The sequence below is a fragment of the Apis mellifera genome, linkage group LG2 (assembly GCF_003254395.2).
Source record: "Apis mellifera strain DH4 linkage group LG2, Amel_HAv3.1, whole genome shotgun sequence".
NCBI lineage: Eukaryota > Metazoa > Arthropoda > Insecta > Hymenoptera > Apidae > Apis > Apis mellifera.
This window is the reverse complement of record NC_037639.1, coordinates 10,123,719-10,144,675: the sequence shown is the minus strand read 5'-3', so window position 1 is coordinate 10,144,675 and position 20,957 is coordinate 10,123,719. Positions and strand designations below refer to the sequence as shown.

Here is a 20,957-nt window from a genome sequence, read left to right as displayed (position 1 = left end):
TGGTTTTCTAGTATAAAATATTTTAAAGATAAAGAATGTTTTTAAATTTACTATTTTTTTTATTTACTATTCTACAATTAATTATTAAAAACAATTATATGATGAAATAATTATTACATGATAGTAGTTCGGATGAAATTTAAATATGCAAATGATGTTTTTAAAACCTGTAATTAAGATTAATAATAGTAAGAAATGAAACTTGAATTATATTAATTTTATTTAAAAACTCACACTTCCAAAAGTGGATAAAGATAAATCAGCTATTCCAGCAGCGCTAATTTTCGCTGGGCTATTCGACATGGCGATCATTAAGATGAGGCCTTGAATTGTCTTGATTGGTAATTGATACCAATCGATCATGCAACATACTATTCCAATATTACTACTCTATGATTGAAATAATAAATAAGAAAAAAATATTTATTAATGAATTTTGATATATTAATATATATTAACATATTTATATTACCAAACTTATAAGAAAAATGTAACAAAAAATACCTTTTCTATCAGAAGATTACCAATGTAACATAATAAAAATATATTAAATACCAAAGATATGAGTAACAACGAATATGTTGTTAGACCAATTGTATTATTTTGTTGCCAATCCTATTGAAAATATAAAAATATCATAAATTCGTAGAAACTGAGATGGGAAGCAATAAAAACGTACCGTAATGCAATAATATTCAAGCAAGCATATTACAAAAGTGGAACCAATGAATTCTAAAAAGCACACTTCTTGCAGTACTGTCTCAACCATTGCTGAAAATCTACAATAGCACACGATACGTTTTCATAAGCGATATGCAACAGATTTACATAATTTTTCTATTTGTACCTTAAAATTTTTATGTGATGCTCGATAATTTCTACCAGTCGTATGTTCGGATTTGAATTTTCTTTCGAAAATTTTCCATCGACCAAATCCTCTAATTTGGCCATAACGATATCAATCTGTCCACAAATATGCGTTGCAAAAAGTGCAGCCAAGCCACATGCACCAACTGTTACAGCATCGAACATGTATCCACAGATGCATTGGAGAATATAAACTAATTCGTAAACAGGACTTTTTTGAACGTCGTAAAGACGACTATATGTAGGATATATCAACAGTTTAATCGTACGATTATATTCATCAACATATGATCCGAGCTTGTAATGCATAACCGTGTGATAAATTATACCACCGCTGTACATAAAAACAATACTGTACATGCTCAAATTTCGGCCTATTATTCCGTATTTTAACATCAATTTTCGATCCCTTTCGAATTCTACCTGCCAGATGATTTCAATTTTTTATTAAAAAAAAACTCTTTCCCATAAATACAAATATTTGTAATAAAAAAAAGAAAGGTAAAAAATATTCATTGCAACTGACCTGTTTCCAATCGTGTTGTATCTGTTCTATGCAGAGTTTGATTTTCGGTTTGCGCATCGTTAAAACCCAATACTTCATCAATGAGATAAAAGAAAAGAAAGTTAAACCGAGAATTTTCAGTCTTAGTATCGGATCCTTTTGCTCCAATAATATGTGTAGAACACATTGAATCACGGTGAAAGATAGCACTAAATTACTGAGCGCAATTGCAATTTTTGGTAAATATTCATCGATGCCTTTTAATACGGTTGGCCATATACCGATGGAATTCAAAATCCATTTATTATGCTTGGTCACGTAAACGATGTCTTTCTCGTAATTCAGATTTCGCGGCTGATTGGTTTGATCTCGAACAAAGAGGTGCATGTTCGTAGATGGTTCGAAAACGACTGTTTACAACAGTTTGATGGCATTGATTGCAAGGTAGTCGATTCACGTTCGTGATACTGTGTGCGTGCATCTTTTCCAGCACTTCGAAATCGATTATTAACGTATCAGAGAATCGAACGTTTAAAATTATAGCGAGAGTTAACTGAGGTTACTATAGAGTCTAACTTTGTATTCTAGCCATAAGTGGAAAGGAAGTGTGTACGACGATTACAAAGTTTTTCAAGTAATATACGTATTGCTTCAATAATGTGAATGATTTTTGAAATTATATAATTTGAATATATATATAATTAATGAAGAATTAATAATTCAATAAATTATATTACAATTTTTTTTGTAATATAATATATTTTTTTGAACAAAAAATTGTTTGAAAGAATAATTTTTTTATTTAAATTCATTAAATTTATTATTGTTTCTCAAACATAAAAAATATTTATAAAAGTTTGCTTTAATTTATTTCTCGATAGGTTACACCCAGGCATTATTCCACGCAGATACAACCAACCCCTTTGGGGTTGGCTTTTAGAATCTATTGGTTAAGGCAAAATACATGCGCAGTTTGGTTTTATCATTGTAAGTAGACAAATATTTTATGTTTATCTTAATATTTTTATATAGATATATATTTCATCTTTCGAGTCAATTAGTGGAAAATATAAAATAATAATTTTTCATTTGAGGCTTCGTTTTTGAAAAATTAAATTTTGAAAATTCTTTAAAAATGCATTTCTATACTTTTGATATATTCGATTGCAGTATGCGTTAGTATATAACTTATATTACTTAAAGAAATTATTAAAAATAGCGTCCAGTTTGTTCTAAACATTATTCGAATCACAAAAGCATGCACCAGAATAAATACTAAATAAATTTTCTGTTCACATTTGATCAAATAAATGTATGATTTTTTCTTTCAATTGTTTCTATTTGCTATGATCTTTAGCAGAATTTTCAAAATTCATTTTCTTGAAAATAAAATCTCAAATAAAAACTCATTACTCTGTATTTTATTTTCGATTTACTTTTCATAAAGAACTCATACTATTTGACTTGAAATATCCTGTATATAATTATATTTTATAAAAATTTAAGCAAAAATTGTTATAGCATATTTCTTTATTTACTATTCAATACTTATGATTGAAAATAATAAAACATTTATAATTATTACATAACAGCAGTCTGAAGAAAGTTTAAATATACGAATGTCGTTTTTAAAACCTGCGAAATTTTAATTACCGATATATAAAGTTTTAATTGTATACTTTTCATTCATGTTACCACCATATTCTTATAATTAATGTATCAATATAAACGTACATTTCCAAAAGTAGATAAGGATAAATCAAGTATCCTACCGACACTAAGTTTCGCCGGAGTATTCGACATGGCCATGATCAAAATAAGATTTTGAATCGTTTTCGTTGGTAAGTGATACCAGTCAATCATGAACACGGCTACTCCGACATTACCACTCTGTGATGCAAGTAACAAATTTAATAATAAGTTTTCATATACTTTGATATGCACAATTTTTTGTTATAGAAGAAAAATGTGAATATTTTTTGCAAGTGGTTAAATCTCAAATTTTTGAAACATGTGAGTGAATTGAATGTTTGAAAGTATAGAGTGAAGAGAAGTAAATGATAATTTAAGATTATGTCTAGAGGTGATCAAATGTGCTTTAATAATTTAATTTGTTTAGACTGTGTAAAAATTGTATTGTAAAATTATTGTTGAAATACTTTCTTACCAAAGATGATTCAATGAACATTCTTATAATTATAAAAATATAAAAATATAGCATATAATACCTTTTCTATTAGGAGATCACCAATATAGCATAATAAAAACATATTAAATGTCATTGATATTAGTAGTAATATATATGATGTCAGACTAATTATATTTTTTTGTTCCCAATCCTGGTGTAAACGTAAAAATATCATGTAAAAAATATGAAAACTCATAGAAAAGAAACGTACCGTAATGCAATAATATTCAAGTAAACATATTACAAAAGTGGAACTAACAAATTCCAAAAAGAACACTTCTTGCAGAACTGTTTCAACCACAGCTGAAAATCTACAATAACATATAATAAGTTTTCATAAGCAATAAATAACGACTTACATCTCCTTCATATTTTTACTTTAAAATTCTTGTATGATGTTTAATAATTTCCATCAGTCGTATATTCGCATTTGAATTTTTTTTGTATTGTCCAGCAACTATGTTATCCAATCGAGACATAATGACATCAATTTGTCCACATGCATGGGTTACGAAAAGAGCGGCCAAACCGCAAGCACCAGATGCTATAGTATCGAAGACATATTCGCATATACATTGAACACCATATATAATTTCATAAGTGGGACTTTTTTGAATATTATAACCGCCGTATGCAGGATAAATCAACATTTTAATCGTTTGATTATGTTCATTAATCTGTGATCCCATCGCATATTGCATAATAGAAACATATATAATACCACTAAGGTACATGAACAAAATACTATAGATGGTCAAATTTCGGCCGATTATTCCATATTTTAACATTAATTCGCGATCATTTTCTATCTCTACCTGTCAAAGATTAGATTATTTAAACAAAGTTTTCATTTATAAATAAGTATTAGAAATATTGTTGTATAATATTAAAATATATCTGAAATTTAAGAATATAAAATTATAATATTTATGGATATATATAATATTATAAATAAATATAAAATATATGTAGATAAAAATTTAAAAATATAAAATACATACAAAATACATGTTTATATATGAGAAATATGCATATATTTTACATATCAAAAAATATCAATTGCATAATCAAAATAATAGCATTTTTTTTCTGACATCGCGCAATGATGCTCGTCTTGTCTGTAATGTCTTTAATATATCCATACAGTTTCTATTAACAAGTCGAAGCATCCATGGCACAATGGATATTTAAATTTTTTGATTTGTATTCTTCATCTAACTTATGAACAAAAATATAAGCTCTTAGAAGTCAGAAAGTTACAAAAATATTAAGAGAGCTAGGGAAAATTGAAAAAACTTTTTGAAAGGAAAAAAAAATATATATATATGTTATGTAAAGATATGATTATATGTATGAATCATATACATGATATACCATGATATAAAAATATAAATATATATACATGAAATATGTTATGACATATAAAAATGATGTACATAAGTATTATCTTGCAATAGAAATATAGATATGTATTAAAAATTATATGGATTGAGTATTTAAATAATGTGAAGTAAAAATCTTTAATAAATATATATATTAATTAACCTGTTTCCAATCCAATTGCACTTGTTCGATACAGTGTTCAATTTCCGGTTTGCGTATCATTAAAGCCCAGTATTTCATCATTGACATGAAAGAGAAGAAAATTAAACCGAGAAATTTCAATCTTAGTAATGTATCCTTTTGCTCCAATATAATGTGTAATGCACTTTGAGTCAGTGTGAAAAAACACAGTAAATTATTGAATCCAATCACGATTTTTGGTAAAATTTTACCGATATTTTTTAACACTGTTGGCCAAATGCCAATAGAAGTAAGAACCCATTTGTTATGCTTTGTCACATAAGCTATATCTTTCTCATAATTAGGATTTCGCAGTTCATTGATTGGATCTCGAACAGAGACGTGCATATTGTTAGACAGTTGGAAAGCGACTGTTTGTAATAGTCTGGTGATGGTTGTTGTTGAGCTTGCGCTCATAATATCGCATGCGTGCTTCTGCAATTGTAAATCGATCGATACTTATTAAAAGAAGTAAATGTTTGTATTGTAATTATAGTAGAAGCTATCAGTTCATTTCGAAATTTCATATTCGAAGATGGTGAAAAGAATGGATTGAAAAGTGATGTTATGTATAAGTGATCTATTGAATTCTGAAATAATGTGTGATATATTCATTTGTGGTAAAAAAATATTTATAAAATGTGTGTAGATGAAATATTTATATTTTTTATGTGATTCAAAAATATCCTTTAATATTGTAAAAATTTGTAAAATAATTAATTCTTATACTTGCATTTTTTTAATTATCTCATAAAGATTATTCTTGAAATAATAATTAATAAAAAGAAAATATTAAAAATTTATCAAAGAAGTTAGAAATATTTAGAAATATTTAAAATTCGTATATTCATTGTTTTTCTAACATTTAATAAATTGTTGGAAATTTAAATTATATTATAATTAATACAAATACGTATAAAGTTGAAAGTTGATAGAGAATATCTGTGAAAATAAAATATAAAAATATAGTGATATAATATAATAATAATTGCAAAAAAAAGTAAATAAATTTTATTATCAGTCTACAAATATTCGAAGCAAATTTAAATATACTATTAATGGTTTTGCTATCTAAAAATAATTCAATATAAAATTTTGGTTTAAAAATATTTTTAAATATATTTGAAAAATTAAAATTTACAGAGCCAAATGCACTCAAAGACAATTTGATTATTTTTTCCATCGTTAATTTTGGTGGATATGGAAATTTATAAAATAAGATCATAAATTTAAATAATATATATAATTTACATCAATCGATTTCACAAAAAATCAATTTGGCTAATAACAATTACTGAGAATGTTTGAAATAAAAAATATAAAAAATATTCTTATGAAATTACTTGTTTAGAAAGATTAATAACGTAGCAAAATATAAATATATTAAATGTGAAGATCAACAAAGATTAAGGATATAATTTTATCTTATTTTTCTATTATTAATTCTAAGATAGAATAAATACTATTTTTATTTGTAATTTCATTTAATTACTTACCATTAAAAAATAATGTTCGAGCATATTAACGTGCCATTCATGATTTCTATAAAACATATCTATCTTTTGTAAAATTTCTTCGATATTGTTAAAAAATCTACATGGATTTCTTTCCTTAAAATCCTTTCTCACGTTCTAATTTTAGCGCTCCAATACTTCATCAATGTAGTCGAATAGAAAGTCAATAACCTGCATAATTTTAATTTTAGCACATTATTTTTTTTAAAAATATAATATATGTATAATAATTTTCAGGATGCATAATATAATGGCAAGAAATAGGATAAATTATTAATTTCAATTACGATTTTCAGTAGAAATTTTGTGATATCCTTCAGAATTGTTAGCCAAATGTTGATGAATTTCAAAATCCACTTGTTATGTTTGATTATGTAAGCGATGTTTATCTTGTGCTGTAGACTTCATATTCTGTAATCACTCTTATTTAGTGTAATAATATATTTTTTTAAAAAACAACTGTTGATTGCAAGTTCATTCAGAATAAGTTAGATAATATTACATGCATCTTTTTCAGTATTTCGATGAACGATTATATCATCGAATTATATTTTTTATTAAGAAGGAACTGAATATCTGAAATTATAAGCTAACTGATGATATTATAAAGTTTCTATATTTATGAAAATTGATGATTAAGAAATTGTAAGAAAATTATAAGAATAATAATAAAGTCATTTGTATTTTTATGTATGATATTATATAAAATAATATTTGCATAAATGCAAGAATAAGTAATCATTAAAAAAGTAAGTTATAGTTATTTTCTTATTATTTCTTAAATTTAAAAAATGTATAAAAACTTGCTTTATTTTATTTTTCAATAGGTTATTTCATGCAGACACAGTCAATTCTTAATAACTTGTAGAATCTATTGGTTAAGGTAAAATATATATACAGCTTAGCATTATTATTATAAATAGACAAATGTCTTATATCTATTTCAATATTTTCGTGTACATATTATACACATATAATGTATAATTATATTTCACAAAAATTTAAGCAATTACATAGCAGTAAATATCTTTACAACATATTTATTTATTTACTATTTAACATTTTATGATTGAAAACAATTATAAAAACATTTATAAGATTATTGCATAACAGCAGTCTGAAGGAAGTTTAAGTACACAAATGTCGTCTTTAAAACCTGCGAAATGTAATTGCTGACAAATAGAGTTCTAATTGTATAATTTTCATTTATGTCACCACCATATTCTTATAATTAATGTATCAATATAAACGTACATTTCCAAAAGTAGACAAAGATAAATCAACTATTCTACCGACAGTAAGTTTCGCCGGAGTATTCGACATAGCCATGATCAAGATAAGATTTTGAATCGTTTTTGTTGGTAAGTGAAACCAGTCAATCATGAACACGGCTACTCCGATGTTACTACTCTGCGATACAAGTAACAAATTTATTAATGAGTTTTCATATATATTGATATATATTGATACACAATTTTTTGTTTAAAGAAGAAAAACGTGAATATTTTTTGCAATTAACTAAATTTCAAATTTTTGAAATATGTGAGTGAACTGAGTGTTTAAAGCCAATGAAAGATTAAATGAATGCAAATAAATGAAAACAATGAATTTAATATTATGTATAGAAGTGATTGAATGTGCTGTAATAATTTTTAATTTAGATTATGTGGAAAAATTGTAATGCAAAGAAAAAAGGAATGTTTGATTGCTGACATATCTTTTGTAGATGGCTCAGTGAACATTCTTGTAATATATATATATATATATATAGGAATATAAAAATATATCACATAATACCTTTTGTATTAGAAGATCTCCAATATAGCATAATAAGAACATATTAAACGTCAAAGATATTAATAGTAATACATATGATGTCAGACTAATTATATTTTTTTGTTCCCAATCCTGATGTAAATGTGAAAATATGATATACTTGTAGAAACCAAAATAGAAAAAAACAAAAACGTACCGCAATGCAATAATATTCGAGCAAACATATTACAAAAGTAGAACCAATGAATTCCAAAAAGAATACTTCTTGCAAAATTGTCTCAACTACCGCTGAAAATCTATAATAGAACATGATAAGTTTTCATAAGCAACAAGTAATGATCTTTGTATTTATATACTTTTACTTTAAAATTCTTATATGATGTTTAATAATTCCCATCAGTCGTATATCCGGATTTAAATTTTTGCTGTAGAATTGTCCAGCAACTATATCATCCAATCGAGACGTAATGATATCGATTTGTCCACAGGCATGGGTTACGAAAAGTGCTGCTAAACCGCAAGCACCAGATGTTATAGTGTCGACGACATATCCGCACATAAATTGAACACCGTATATTATTTCATAAATAGGACTTTTTTGAATATTATAACCGTATGTAGGATAAATCAACACTCTAATCGTTTGATTATGTTCATTAAACTGCAAACCCATTGCATATTGTGTAATAGACATATAAGTAATACTACCCATGTACATGAATAAAATACTATAAATGGTCAAATTTCGACCAAGTATCCCATATTTTAACATAAGCTCGCGATCATTTTCCATCTCTACCTGTGAAATTTGTTAAAAAAAGATTTTTCATTTATAAATAATTCCTATATGAATATAAAAAATCATGGTTCTAAACGTGTAATAAAATACACATGTACATAAAAAATTTAAAAGTATATATAAAATATACACTTGAAATTTAAGAATATAAAAATATAAAATTATATCTATATATAAATATATAGATATAAATATATAAAGTGATATATAAAAATTTAAAAATATAAAACGTACACGTGTTGGTATACAACAAAATATACACAAGAAAATAAAAATATATGAATTATGCGAGTATTTGATATAGAAAATATATCAGAAGCTGCATAAATAAAGTTAATAGCATCTTTTTTGTCCTCACGCAATATTGTTCTTCTTGTTTGTGACATCATGCATATTTCCATGCGCATTTTTTTAGTAAGTCCAAGTTTCCAGCCTTCGTTCATAAGATGATGTAATGGATATAAATTTTTCAATTTGTTTTCTTTGTTTAATTTTTGGACAAAGAGTAGTCTGTTGGACTGAAGAAATTCGCAAGAATATTAAGAAAGCTAGGAGAAAAGAATTTCTTGAAATGAAAAAAGAAAATAAAAGATATAAAAATAAAAGATACATACATGACATGTAAAAATATGAAAATACATAGAAATCATATATACAATATATAAAAATATGTCTATACATACATAAAATATATTATGAAATATAAAAATAATATTTGTATATATATATAAAACACGCTTGAAATAGAAATAGCAATATTACAAAATAATTGGATTGAAATTCAATTTCATTTACTACATGTGTACAGATGTATTTAAATACACATGAAGTAGGAATTTTTAACAAATGTATGTTTTAATTAACCTGTTTCCAATCTGATTGCACTTGTTCAATGCAATATTTGATTTCCGGTTTGTGTATCGTTAGAGCCCAATATTTCATCAATGATATGAAAGAGAAAAAAATTAAACCGAGAATCTTCAATCTTAGCAATACATCTTTCTCCTCATATATGATATGCAATGCACTTTGGATCAGGATAAAAGAGCACAATAAATTATTGATCCCAATCACTATTTTCGGTAAAATTTTATTTATATTTTTTAATATTATCGGCCAAATGCCAATACAAGTAAGAACCCATTTGTTATATTTCGTCACGTAAGCTATGTCCTTCTCGTAATTAGGATTTCGCGGTTCATTGATCGGATTTTGAATGGACAAGTACATGTTGCTGGATAGTAGAAAACCGACTGTTTGTGGTAGTCTGGTGACAGTTGCTGTTGAGCTTGCGCTCGTAATGTCGCGTGCGTACCTTCTGTGTTACTACAATTGTAAATCGATCAATACTTATTAAAAGAAGTAAATAGAAGTAAAAGACTGTAATTATAGTAGAGGCTATCAGTTCTAATAAAATTTTACGTTCGAAGATGCTGAAAAAATTGAAAACTAATGTTATGTATAAGTGATCGATTAGATTCTGAAATAATGTGTGATGTATTCATTTGCCATAAGAAAGTACATGTTTGTGAAATGTGTTTATATTATGAGATATTTATATTTTTTATATGTTTCAAAAGTGTTATAAAAATTAGTGAAATAATTAATTTTTACGCTTACACATTTTCTTGATCATCTCATAAAGAGATATAAGAGATTATATCAATATATTAATTAATGAAAATTTTTAAAATTTAATTTCAACTTTTAATAAAATATTTAGAAATTATGTATTCACTATTTTTATAAAATCTAATAAACTATTGGAATTTAAATCATACATGTTATAATTAATACAAATATTTAATAATTAATATTTGATAAAGAATATTTTGCTATTGATTTTGCTATTGACTATTTAAAAGGTGAATATTGGTGAATATTGTGATATTATATGGATATTAATTAAATAAGATTATAAGCTTCTTTAAGTGATAATTTATATCAATTGATTTTACAGAAAATCGATTTTATCCAATTATTTCATACGGATATAATCCCTTTGGAATGGCTTTTAGAATCTATTATTGATTAAGATAAAATATAGTTTGATGTTATTATTATAAATTATTATTATAGACAAATATCATATCTATTTTAATTATTTTTGTGTGTACCTCTATATATAAATATATATATATAATTATTTTTCACAAAAATTTAGGCAATTACATAATAAATATATCTTTACAATATATTTTTTATTTATTATTTAATATTTTATAATTGAAAATAATTATAAAAACATTTTTAAAATTATTGCATAATAGCAGTCTGAAGAAAATTTAAATATACGAATGTCGTTTTTAAAACCTGCGAAATGTAATTGCTGACAAGTAGAGTTCTAATTGTATAATTTTCATTTATATCACCATCACATTCATATAATTAATGTATCAGTCTAAACGTACATTTCCAAAAGTAGACAAGGATAAATCAACTATCCTACCGACACTAAGTTTTGCCGGACTATTCGACATGGCCATGATCAAAATAAGATTTTGAATTGTTTTAGCTGGTAAATGATACCAGTCAATCATGAACACGGCTACTCCGATGTTACCACTCTGTGATGCAAGTAACAAATTTATTAATATATTTTTATATACAAAGATATATAAAATTTTTTGTTATAGAAGAAAAATGTGAATATTTTTTGCAAGTGATTAAATCTTGATTAAATCTCAAATTTTTAAAATATATGAGTGAATCGAGTGTTTGAAACTAGTGAAAAAAAAATAAATGATAATTTAAGATTATTTTTAATAGTGAATGTGCTTCAATAATTTTTGCATAATTTGTCTAAATTGTGTAGAGAAAAAATTATATTGTAAAGAAAAAAGAAATGTGATTGTTGAAAAATTTTCTTACCAAAGATGGCTCAGTGAACATTATACAATTATAAGAATAAAAAATATAGTACATAATACCTTATGTATTAGAAGATCACCAATATAGCATAATAAGAACATATTAAATGTTAATGATATTAATAATAATGCATACGATGTCAGACTAATTATATTATTTTGTTCCCAATCCTGTGTAAATGTAAAAGTATGATAAATTCATAGAAACCAAAATGAAAAGAAACAAAAACGTACCGTAATGCAATAATATTCAAGCAAGCATATTACAAAAGTGGAACTAATAAATTCTAAAAAGAACACTTCTTGCAGTACTTTTTCAACCACAGCTGAAAATCTACAATAATACATGATAAGTTTTAATAAATGATAAGTAATGACTTACATCATTTTTGTATTTTTACTTTAAAATTTTTATGTGATGTTTAATAATTTTTATCACTTGTATGTTTGGATTTGAATTTTTCTTGTAAAATTGTCCAGCAACTAAGTCATCCAATCGAGATATAACGACGTCGATTTGTCCACAGGCATGGGTTACGAAAAGTGCGGCCAAGCCACAAGCACCAGATGTTACACTATCGAGAACGTATCCACAAATACATTGAATACCATATGTTATTTCATAAATAGGACTTTTTTGAATACTGTTACTATATGCAGGAAAAATCAACACTTTATTCGTTTGATTATCATTATTAATCTGCAATCTCATTGCATATTGCATAAAAGAAATGTACATAATACCACTGATGTACATGAATAAAATACTATAGATGGTCAAATTTCGACCAATTATACCGTATTTTAACATAAGTTCGCGATCATTTTCCATTTTTACCTGTTAGATGGTAAATTTTATTAAAAAAAAGTTTTTATTTATAGATACTCACATATGAATGTTAGATATCATATAAATAGTAATAATAATTCTAATAAATATCAAATAAAAATAGTGTTGCAATATATATAAATAGTGTTACAAACATGTATTAAAATATGCGTATACACGGAACATATAAAAATATATATAAAACATATGTTTCATAAAATTTAAGAATACTAATAAATATAGTATAAAATATATTATGACATAAAAAAATAATGTTTGTACATATATAAAACATGAATATAATAGAAATATGGATACTTATATTAACTATATGTTAATTATGTGGATGAAATTCAATTTTATTTACTATCCGTGTATTGATATATTTAAATACAGGTGAAATAAAAATTTTTAATAAATATATGTTTTAATTAACTTGTTTCCAATCTGATTGCACTTGTTGGATGCAGTGTTCAATTTCCGGTTTGCGTATCGTTAGAGCCCAATATTTCATCAATGACATGAAAGAGAAAAAAATTAAACCAAAAAATTTCAGTCTTAGCAATGTATCTTTCTGCTCCAATATGATATGCAATGCACTTTGAATCAGGATGAAGAAACACATTAAATTATTAATTCCAATCACGATTTTTGGTAAAAATTTTCCGATATTTTTTAACACTGTTGGCCAAATTCCAATAGAAATCAAAACCCATTTGTTATGTTTCATCACATAAGTTATATCTTTTTCGTAATTAGGATTTCGCGACTTATTGATTAAATTTCGAACAGAGAAGTGCATGTTGTTAGACAGTAGAAAAGCGACTGTTTATGACAGTTGCTGTTGAGCTTGTGCTCGCTAATATCGCGTGCGTGATTCTGTTACTACAATTGTATATCGATCGATACTTATTAAAAGAAGTAAATAGAAGTAAAAGACTGTAATTATAGTGGAAGGTATCAGTTCGCTCTATAAAATTTCGTGTTCGAAAATGGTGAAAAGGATAGAAACTAGAAAGGATTGAAAACTAATATTATACATAAGTGATCGATTAGACTTTGAAATGATGAGTGATATATTAATTTGTGATAAAAAAGTATTTAAAATATATGTAGATTTAATATATTATGAAATATTTACTTTTATGTGATTCAAAAATATCTTTTAATGCTGTAAAAATTTGTGAAATAATTAATTTCTATGCTTGCATATTTTTTTAGTTGTCTCATAAAAAAAATAGATTAATCTTTTGAAATAATAATCAATAAAAAGAAAATATTAAAAATTTAATTTCAACTCTTAAGAAAAATATTTAGAAATTATATATTCAGTGTTTTTTTAACATCTAATGAACTAATGAAATTTAAACCATATATGTTATAATTAATATAAATACCTAGTACTTGATACTTCGTTAAAAAATATCTGTGAAAATAAAATATAAAAATATAATGATACAATCCTGTGATAATGATCATAAATAAAAAATAAATTTCATTACCAATCTGTAACTGTTCGAAGCAAATTCAAATAAACTACCGATGTTTTTGCTACCTAAAAACGATTCAGTATAAAATTTCGATTTAAAAAATATTTTTAAAAATGTTTGAAAAATCAAAACTTACAGAGCTAAATGTATTGAAAGACAATTCGATTATTTTTCCTGCCGTTAATTTTGGTGGATATTGCGATATGGAGATTAATAAAATAAGATCATAAGCTTCCTTAGGTGATAATTTATACCAATCGATTTCATAGGAAACTGTACCAATTTGGCTACACTAATAATGATTATTGACTTTGATTAATAAAATATAAAATATTAAAATAAACAAAATTTTTATAATTACCTGCTCAGTCAGAATTTCACCTATATAGCAGAATATAAATATATTAAATGTGAAAGAGGTCAATAAAGTAAAAAAAGTTAAAAACGTAATTGTATCGCCTGCTGACCATTCCTGAAAGATAGAATAAATAACATATTTATAATCAGATTTTTTTAATTTTAATATGACTTCATTTAATTACTTACAATTAAACAATAATATTCGAGCATACACATATTTAACGTGCACTCTATGATTTCCGTGAAACATATCTCTTTCAAAGCTTCTTCTATATTGTTCGAAAATCTATAATTTTTATACATTCCTTAAAATTTTGTCACATTCTAATTTTAAATATTATCATATTCGTTCATTCAAAATAACATATTTGATTCTTACCTTAAAATTTCCACATGATCGTGCACGATAAGAGCAAAAAGATTACAACTTTCATATTTCTTTCTCTCTTTACACTCAACCAACTTTTGCAATCTTGCTATTTGTATCTGAATCTGTCCACAAATATGTGTAACAAAGATTGCTGCCAAACTATATGCAACCGTTGAAATACTATACATGATCATCGCTGTGAAGCAATGTATACAATACACAATTTCGTACGTAGGACTAGACTGTGTATCGAAAAATGGATCGTAGCCAATGTAAGGTAATGGTCTGATCGTGTAATTATTCTTTCCCTTCGATAAAAATTGCATTACAGTGTGATACGACATTCCTCCTGAATATAAAAAAACGGCACATATAGTAATAAGTCTTCTACTAATCGTCGCATATTTTAGCATGATCGTTCGATGATTTGGATCCTGCACCATCATCCAATCTCTTTTCATATGTTCAATGCATCTTTCAAATGAGGATCCTTTTAAGGCGAGGTAGCAATATTTAATTGTGGATGATACACAGAAACTAACTGGTCCAAGAGCTTTCACTTTCATATTCAAATTTTTCTCTACAAAGAAATAATGATGACCAGATGGTAAGATGATAAATAACAGACTGGAGAAGCACGTAATCATTAGAATAATCGAAACAAGCTGTTCGAATTTGTTAGTTTGATTGGAAATGAGAGGCCACACTCCGATCGGTTTCAACAACCATTGACACATTTGTAATGTATAATGTATATCGCTCTTATAATAACTATTTTTCAACTGACTTTCAATATCGTGGTATGATCGATCATGCATTGTAACGGCTGAAGTGTTCACTGCCGACTGATCGGCAGGTTAAAAACTTTCTTCGCGATATTGTCAGAACGCAAGCGCACGTTTATGCGTTTTTATGAATGTATATCATGAACTTTGCGTGCATATGTTTCACGAATAATATAGGATGGCATCTATCAATAACCATTATCGTTTTTTTTTTTATCATTTACAAGTTCTATGTTCATTGATGAGATTGTATTATGTGTAAGAACAGAAGAAAGATTGGAACTATATTATTTGATCGGATATACGTTTAAAAAATATTTAAATAATGTAATAATTGTTTCTAGAAATTAATTAATAATATATATTTGATATTGTGTTGTTACTCCTTGAATTTATTTTATTTGTTATTTATATATTGTGCAAATAATTAATATTTTGTAATAAAAAATATATTATATTGCGCTATTTTTTAGTAAGTTTTGTGTAAATAATTTTCATATGTTTAATTATTAATGAAAACATGATGAAAATATTACAGAATAATAGTGCAGAATAAGTATATATATTAAATATTAAATGAGTTTTAAGATTCATATTTGTAATAAATAGTGATTAATATTTGTAATATATTGATATAAGTTATTTTTAATTATTTCAAAAATAAATTTTGATTGGAATAAATTAAAGAGAAAAGTTCAAATTCAGATCCAATTTTACTTTAAAAAGAATATCTGTAAAAATATTTGTTTAATAATAAAATAATGTTTTTGATGATACTAGTAAAAAGTAAAAACTATAAGTTTTATTACCAGTCTGTAACTGTTCGAAGCAAATTCAAATAAACTACCGATGTTTTTGCTACCTAAAAATAATTTCATAAAATATTATATTGTTTATCTCTAAAAATTTTTGAAGAAGAGAAACTTACAGTGCTAAATGTGTTCAAAGACAATTCGATTATTTTTCCCGCCGTTAATTTTGGTGGATGCTGTGATATGGAGATTAGTAAAATAAGATCATAAGCTTCCTTAGGCGATAATTTATACCAATCGATTTCATAGGAAACTGTACCAATTTGACTACACTAATAATGATTAATAATTTTGTTTAATAAAATAGAGAATATTAAAATAAACAAAATTCTTATAATTACCTGTTCAGTCAGAATTTCACCTATATAGCAGAATATAAATATATTAAATGTGAAAGAAATCAATAAGGTGAAAAACGTTAAAAGTGTAATTGTATCGCCTACTGACCATTCCTAAAATAACAGATTTATAATCAATCTTTAACTTATATGTAATTCAATTTTATTGCTTACCATTATGCAATAATATTCAAGCATACACATATCTATCGTACACTCTATAATTTCTGTAAAGCATATCTCTCGTAAAGCTTCTTCTATATTGTTCGAAAATCTATAATTTTTACATATTTGCTTTTTCTTAAAGTTCCTTCTAGTATTTTAATTTTTCAGAATTTTTATCATATGCGTTTATTCAAATTAACAATATTTGATTCTTACCTTAATACTTCTACATGGTCGTGCACAATAAGAGCAAAAGGATCACAATCTTTATATTTCCTCTTTTCCTTGCTCTCCACCAAATCTTGTAATCTTGCTATTTGTACTTGAATTTGTCCGCATATATGTGTAACAAAGATCGTTGTTAAACTATATGCAACTGTTGAGATGCTATACATGATCATCGCTGTGAAACAATGTATACAATACACAATTTCATACGTAGGACTAGATTGTGTATCGAAAAATGGATCGTAGCCAATATAAGGTAATGGTCTGATCGTGTAATTGTCTTTATTCTTTCCTTTCGACAAAAATTGCATTATCGTATGATATGACATTCCTCCTGTATATAAAAAGACGGCACACATGGTGATAAGTTTCCTGCTAATCGTTGCATATTTTAGCATGATCGTTCGATGATTTGGATCTTGCACCATCATCCAATCTTTTCTCATATGTTCGATGCATCTCTCAAACGAGGATCCTTTTAGGCCGAGATAGCAATATTTAATCGTGGATGATAAACAAAATCCAGCTGGACCGAATGCTTTCACTTTCATGTGCAAATTTTTTTCTACGAAAAGGATATGATGGCCGGATGGCAAGATGATGAATAACAGGCTAGAGAAGCACGTGCCCATTAGAATAATAGAAATCAATTGCTCGAATCTGCTGGTTTGATTGTAAATGAGAGGCCACACTCCGATCGGTTTCAACAACCATTGACACATTTGTAATGTGTAATGTATATCACTTTTGTAATGACTATTTTTCAACTGACCGTTAATATTGTCGTGTGATCGATCATGCATAGTGACAGCTGAAGTGCTTATTGTCGACTGATCGGCAGACTAGAAACTTTCTCTCTGATATTGAACGCAAGCGCATTTCTGCGTTTTTATGAATGTATACTATAAACTTTATAATGTGCATGTATTTCGCGAATAGTTTCCGAATAATCGATATCATCTTTCTTTATCATTTACAGGTTTCCACATTCATTGGAGAGATTCTGTATGTGAGGAAAGACCTTATCATGTATTTGGATTCATTTTTCAATATTTTATTGTAAGTGTTTCTATTCTATATATTTTTATAATAAATTTAATATAATGTACTATTAATATTTTTTTAAAAAAATATTTAAAATATATATATTTAATATTATGTTATTCTTCAAATGTTTCGTTATTTTATTTTAATATGTTTTATGCAATTAACTAATATCTTTGTAAAAATAGTAGAAATTTATAAAATTATAAGCTATAAAATTATTTTGTATTGATTTTCAATAAGTAAATTTTATATAAATAAATTTTAATTAAATGTTTAATTATTTATAAAAAATGAGAAAAAATATATTACAAAAAATGATGAAAGTTTGCCATAAATTTCAAAATAATAAATCTAATATAATATAATGTATAGATAAATAAGTTTATTTAAATATATTTATTATATACATAATAATTCTATGTATGTATATAATATATTTGATATATTAAAACTGCTATTGTAGAATTAAATAGAATTCAAAATCAATTTTAGTTAAAAAAGGATATCTGCAAATATATTTTTTGAAACAATATAATATTATACTTTTATGATGACAATAATAAAAAGTATAATTTTAGTAATATTTTATTAGTATATTAATTTTAATAATCCTCTTATTAATCCGTAACTGTTCGAAGTAAATTCAAATAAATTACCGATGTTTTTACCACCTAAAAATTGTTAAATGTAAAAATTTAATTTTATGCTTCAGAAAATATTGAAATTGTTAAAAAAAAATAAAAACTTACAGAGCTAAATGTGTTGAAAGATAAATCAATTATTTTTCCAGCTGTAAGTTTTGGAGGATACTGTGATATGGAAATTAGTAGAATAAGATCATGAGCTTTTTTAGCAGGCAATTTATACCAATTAATTTCATAAGAAATTGTACCAATTTGGCTACACTAATAAGAATAATTAAAAATGCTTTTTTTTCAACATAAAATACGTAAGCAAAATTTTTTTGTAATTACCTGTTCAGAAAGAATTTCGCCTATATAACAAAATATAAATATGTTAAATGTAAAAGAAATCAACAAAGTAAAATAGGTCAATATTGCAATTGCATCGTTATTTTGCCATTCCTAAAAGATATACTTAAATAATATTTTTTTTTTATAATTATATAATTTAAGTACTAGTTCTTAAATATATTGAGTATATATTGAGTTTATCGTCTTACTGTCATGCAATAATATTCAAGCAAACACATAATTATTGTAGATTCAATAATTTCTGCCAAACATATCTCACGTAAAGCTTCTTCTACATTTTTCGAAAATCTAAAATTTCCACGTATGGGCTTTTATAACGATCTATATTGTAAAGCATATAAAATTCTTATCACATTTATCTACGAGCAATTTTTATTTGATATTTCTTACCTTAAAATTTCTACATGATCATGAACAATAAGAGCAAAAGGATCACAGTTATTCTTTTTGTCCTTGTTTTCTACTAAATTCTGTAATCTTGTTGCTTGTATTTGAATTTGTCCACAGATATGAGTGACAAAAATCGCTGCTAAACTATATGCAACCGTTGTGACGCTATACATAATCATGGCGGCGAAACAATGCATGCAAAATACGATTTCGTATATAGGACTGGATTGAGTATCGAAAAATGGATCGTAGCCTAGATAAGTCAATGGTTTAAATGTATTATTATTATCTTTCTCTTTTGATAAAAATTGCATTACAGTATGATATGACATTCCGCCAGTATATAAAAAAACGGCACACATAATTATAAGTTTTCTGCTGATAGTGGCATATTTTAACATGATTATTCGATAACTTGGATCTTGTACCATTTTCCAATCATTTTTAACATGTTTGATACATTGTTCAAAAAATACACCTTTCACGCCAAGATAGCAATATTTAATTGTGGACGATAAACAAAATCCAACTGGACCGAGCAATTTTACCTTGAGATGCATATCTTTTTCTACGAAAAAAATATGATGGCCGGATGGTAGGATGATGAATAACAAACTGGAGAAGCACGTAGCCATTAGAATGATGGAAATAAGCTGCTCAAATCTGCTAGTTCGATCGTAAACGAAAGGCCACACTCCGATAGGTTTCAATAACCATTGACACATCTGTAAAGTGTAATGTATATCGTTCTCGTAATGAATATTTTTTAACTGACTGTTATTATATGATCGATCAAACATAGTGACGGCTCCAGTGTTCACTGTCGACTGGTCGACAATATAGAAACTTTCAACACGATATTGTTAGAACGCAAGCGCACATTGTTTCTATGAATGTATAGTATAAACTTCATCACGTGTATGGTTAATGTAAGGGGACAATATTCGATTACTAATAAATGTTCATCTTTTTATTTGCAGGTTCTATATCGTTGAAGGGAAAAAGGATTTAGAATAAAGGCATATGCGGAGAAATAAATTCATGCAGTGATATAAGATCAAGACTA

General features: G+C 25.9%; 7 protein-coding genes across 12 annotated transcripts; all 7 read right to left on the bottom strand.

Annotated features, from left to right (window-relative positions):
• Nucleotides 1-113: 113 nt before the first annotated feature.
• On the bottom strand, nucleotides 114-1,759 carry Or58 (odorant receptor 58). 2 transcript variants are annotated; one of them, NM_001242982.1, is made up of 6 exons: nucleotides 1,394-1,759; nucleotides 848-1,290; nucleotides 680-779; nucleotides 505-615; nucleotides 235-390; nucleotides 114-167 (listed from the first exon to the last, which is right to left on the bottom strand). In NM_001242982.1, exons 1-6 carry the CDS (start codon nucleotides 1,757-1,759, stop codon nucleotides 114-116), a joined length of 1,230 nt encoding a protein of 409 aa, NP_001229911.1. The 2 variants fall into 2 exon arrangements, with proteins under 2 accessions (NP_001229911.1, XP_006572517.1); XM_006572454.3 differs by having other exon boundaries at nucleotides 848-1,286; nucleotides 1,394-1,690.
• Nucleotides 1,760-2,202: 443 nt separating this feature from the next.
• Nucleotides 2,203-7,226, bottom strand: Or57 (odorant receptor 57). Of its 3 annotated transcripts, XM_016917964.2 has the most exons (8): nucleotides 6,925-7,226; nucleotides 6,620-6,808; nucleotides 5,106-5,558; nucleotides 3,939-4,375; nucleotides 3,772-3,871; nucleotides 3,601-3,711; nucleotides 3,107-3,262; nucleotides 2,954-3,007 (listed from the first exon to the last, which is right to left on the bottom strand). In XM_016917964.2, the coding sequence occupies exons 2-8, from the start codon at nucleotides 6,674-6,676 to the stop codon at nucleotides 2,954-2,956; spliced, it is 1,368 nt and encodes a 455-aa protein (XP_016773453.2). In that variant the 5' UTR covers nucleotides 6,677-6,808; nucleotides 6,925-7,226.
• A 510-nt stretch (nucleotides 7,227-7,736) lies between these two features.
• On the bottom strand, nucleotides 7,737-10,442 carry Or56 (odorant receptor 56). The gene is made up of 6 exons (NM_001242980.1): nucleotides 10,077-10,442; nucleotides 8,776-9,212; nucleotides 8,610-8,709; nucleotides 8,435-8,545; nucleotides 7,892-8,047; nucleotides 7,737-7,793 (listed from the first exon to the last, which is right to left on the bottom strand). The coding sequence occupies exons 1-6, from the start codon at nucleotides 10,440-10,442 to the stop codon at nucleotides 7,737-7,739; spliced, it is 1,227 nt and encodes a 408-aa protein (NP_001229909.1).
• A 1,026-nt stretch (nucleotides 10,443-11,468) lies between these two features.
• On the bottom strand, nucleotides 11,469-14,046 carry Or55 (odorant receptor 55). Of its 2 annotated transcripts, XM_026438980.1 has the most exons (6): nucleotides 13,348-14,046; nucleotides 12,484-12,920; nucleotides 12,317-12,416; nucleotides 12,143-12,253; nucleotides 11,624-11,779; nucleotides 11,469-11,525 (listed from the first exon to the last, which is right to left on the bottom strand). In XM_026438980.1, exons 1-6 carry the CDS (start codon nucleotides 13,711-13,713, stop codon nucleotides 11,469-11,471), a joined length of 1,227 nt encoding a protein of 408 aa, XP_026294765.1. In that variant the 5' UTR covers nucleotides 13,714-14,046. The 2 variants fall into 2 exon arrangements, with proteins under 2 accessions (XP_026294765.1, XP_026294764.1); XM_026438979.1 differs by having other exon boundaries at nucleotides 11,490-11,779.
• Nucleotides 13,291-16,258, bottom strand: LOC102656907 (odorant receptor 4-like). 2 transcript variants are annotated; one of them, XM_026438978.1, is made up of 7 exons: nucleotides 15,141-16,257; nucleotides 14,948-15,047; nucleotides 14,763-14,873; nucleotides 14,538-14,693; nucleotides 14,414-14,466; nucleotides 14,309-14,337; nucleotides 13,291-13,367 (listed from the first exon to the last, which is right to left on the bottom strand). In XM_026438978.1, coding segments are annotated over exons 1-6 (1,230 nt in total). In that variant the 5' UTR covers nucleotides 15,950-16,257; the 3' UTR covers nucleotides 13,291-13,367; nucleotides 14,309-14,336. The 2 variants fall into 2 exon arrangements, with proteins under 2 accessions (XP_026294763.1, XP_006565966.1); XM_006565903.3 differs by lacking the exons at nucleotides 13,291-13,367; nucleotides 14,309-14,337 and having other exon boundaries at nucleotides 14,344-14,466; nucleotides 15,141-16,258.
• Nucleotides 16,259-16,721: 463 nt separating this feature from the next.
• Or53 (odorant receptor 53) lies at nucleotides 16,722-18,262 on the bottom strand. Its single transcript, NM_001242978.1, has 5 exons — nucleotides 17,448-18,262; nucleotides 17,241-17,340; nucleotides 17,070-17,180; nucleotides 16,845-17,000; nucleotides 16,722-16,778 (listed from the first exon to the last, which is right to left on the bottom strand). The coding sequence occupies exons 1-5, from the start codon at nucleotides 18,260-18,262 to the stop codon at nucleotides 16,722-16,724; spliced, it is 1,239 nt and encodes a 412-aa protein (NP_001229907.1).
• An 861-nt stretch (nucleotides 18,263-19,123) lies between these two features.
• Nucleotides 19,124-20,691, bottom strand: Or52 (odorant receptor 52). Its single transcript, NM_001242977.1, has 5 exons — nucleotides 19,892-20,691; nucleotides 19,690-19,789; nucleotides 19,481-19,591; nucleotides 19,256-19,411; nucleotides 19,124-19,177 (listed from the first exon to the last, which is right to left on the bottom strand). The coding sequence occupies exons 1-5, from the start codon at nucleotides 20,689-20,691 to the stop codon at nucleotides 19,124-19,126; spliced, it is 1,221 nt and encodes a 406-aa protein (NP_001229906.1).
• Between the last annotated feature and the right edge of the window lie 266 nt (nucleotides 20,692-20,957).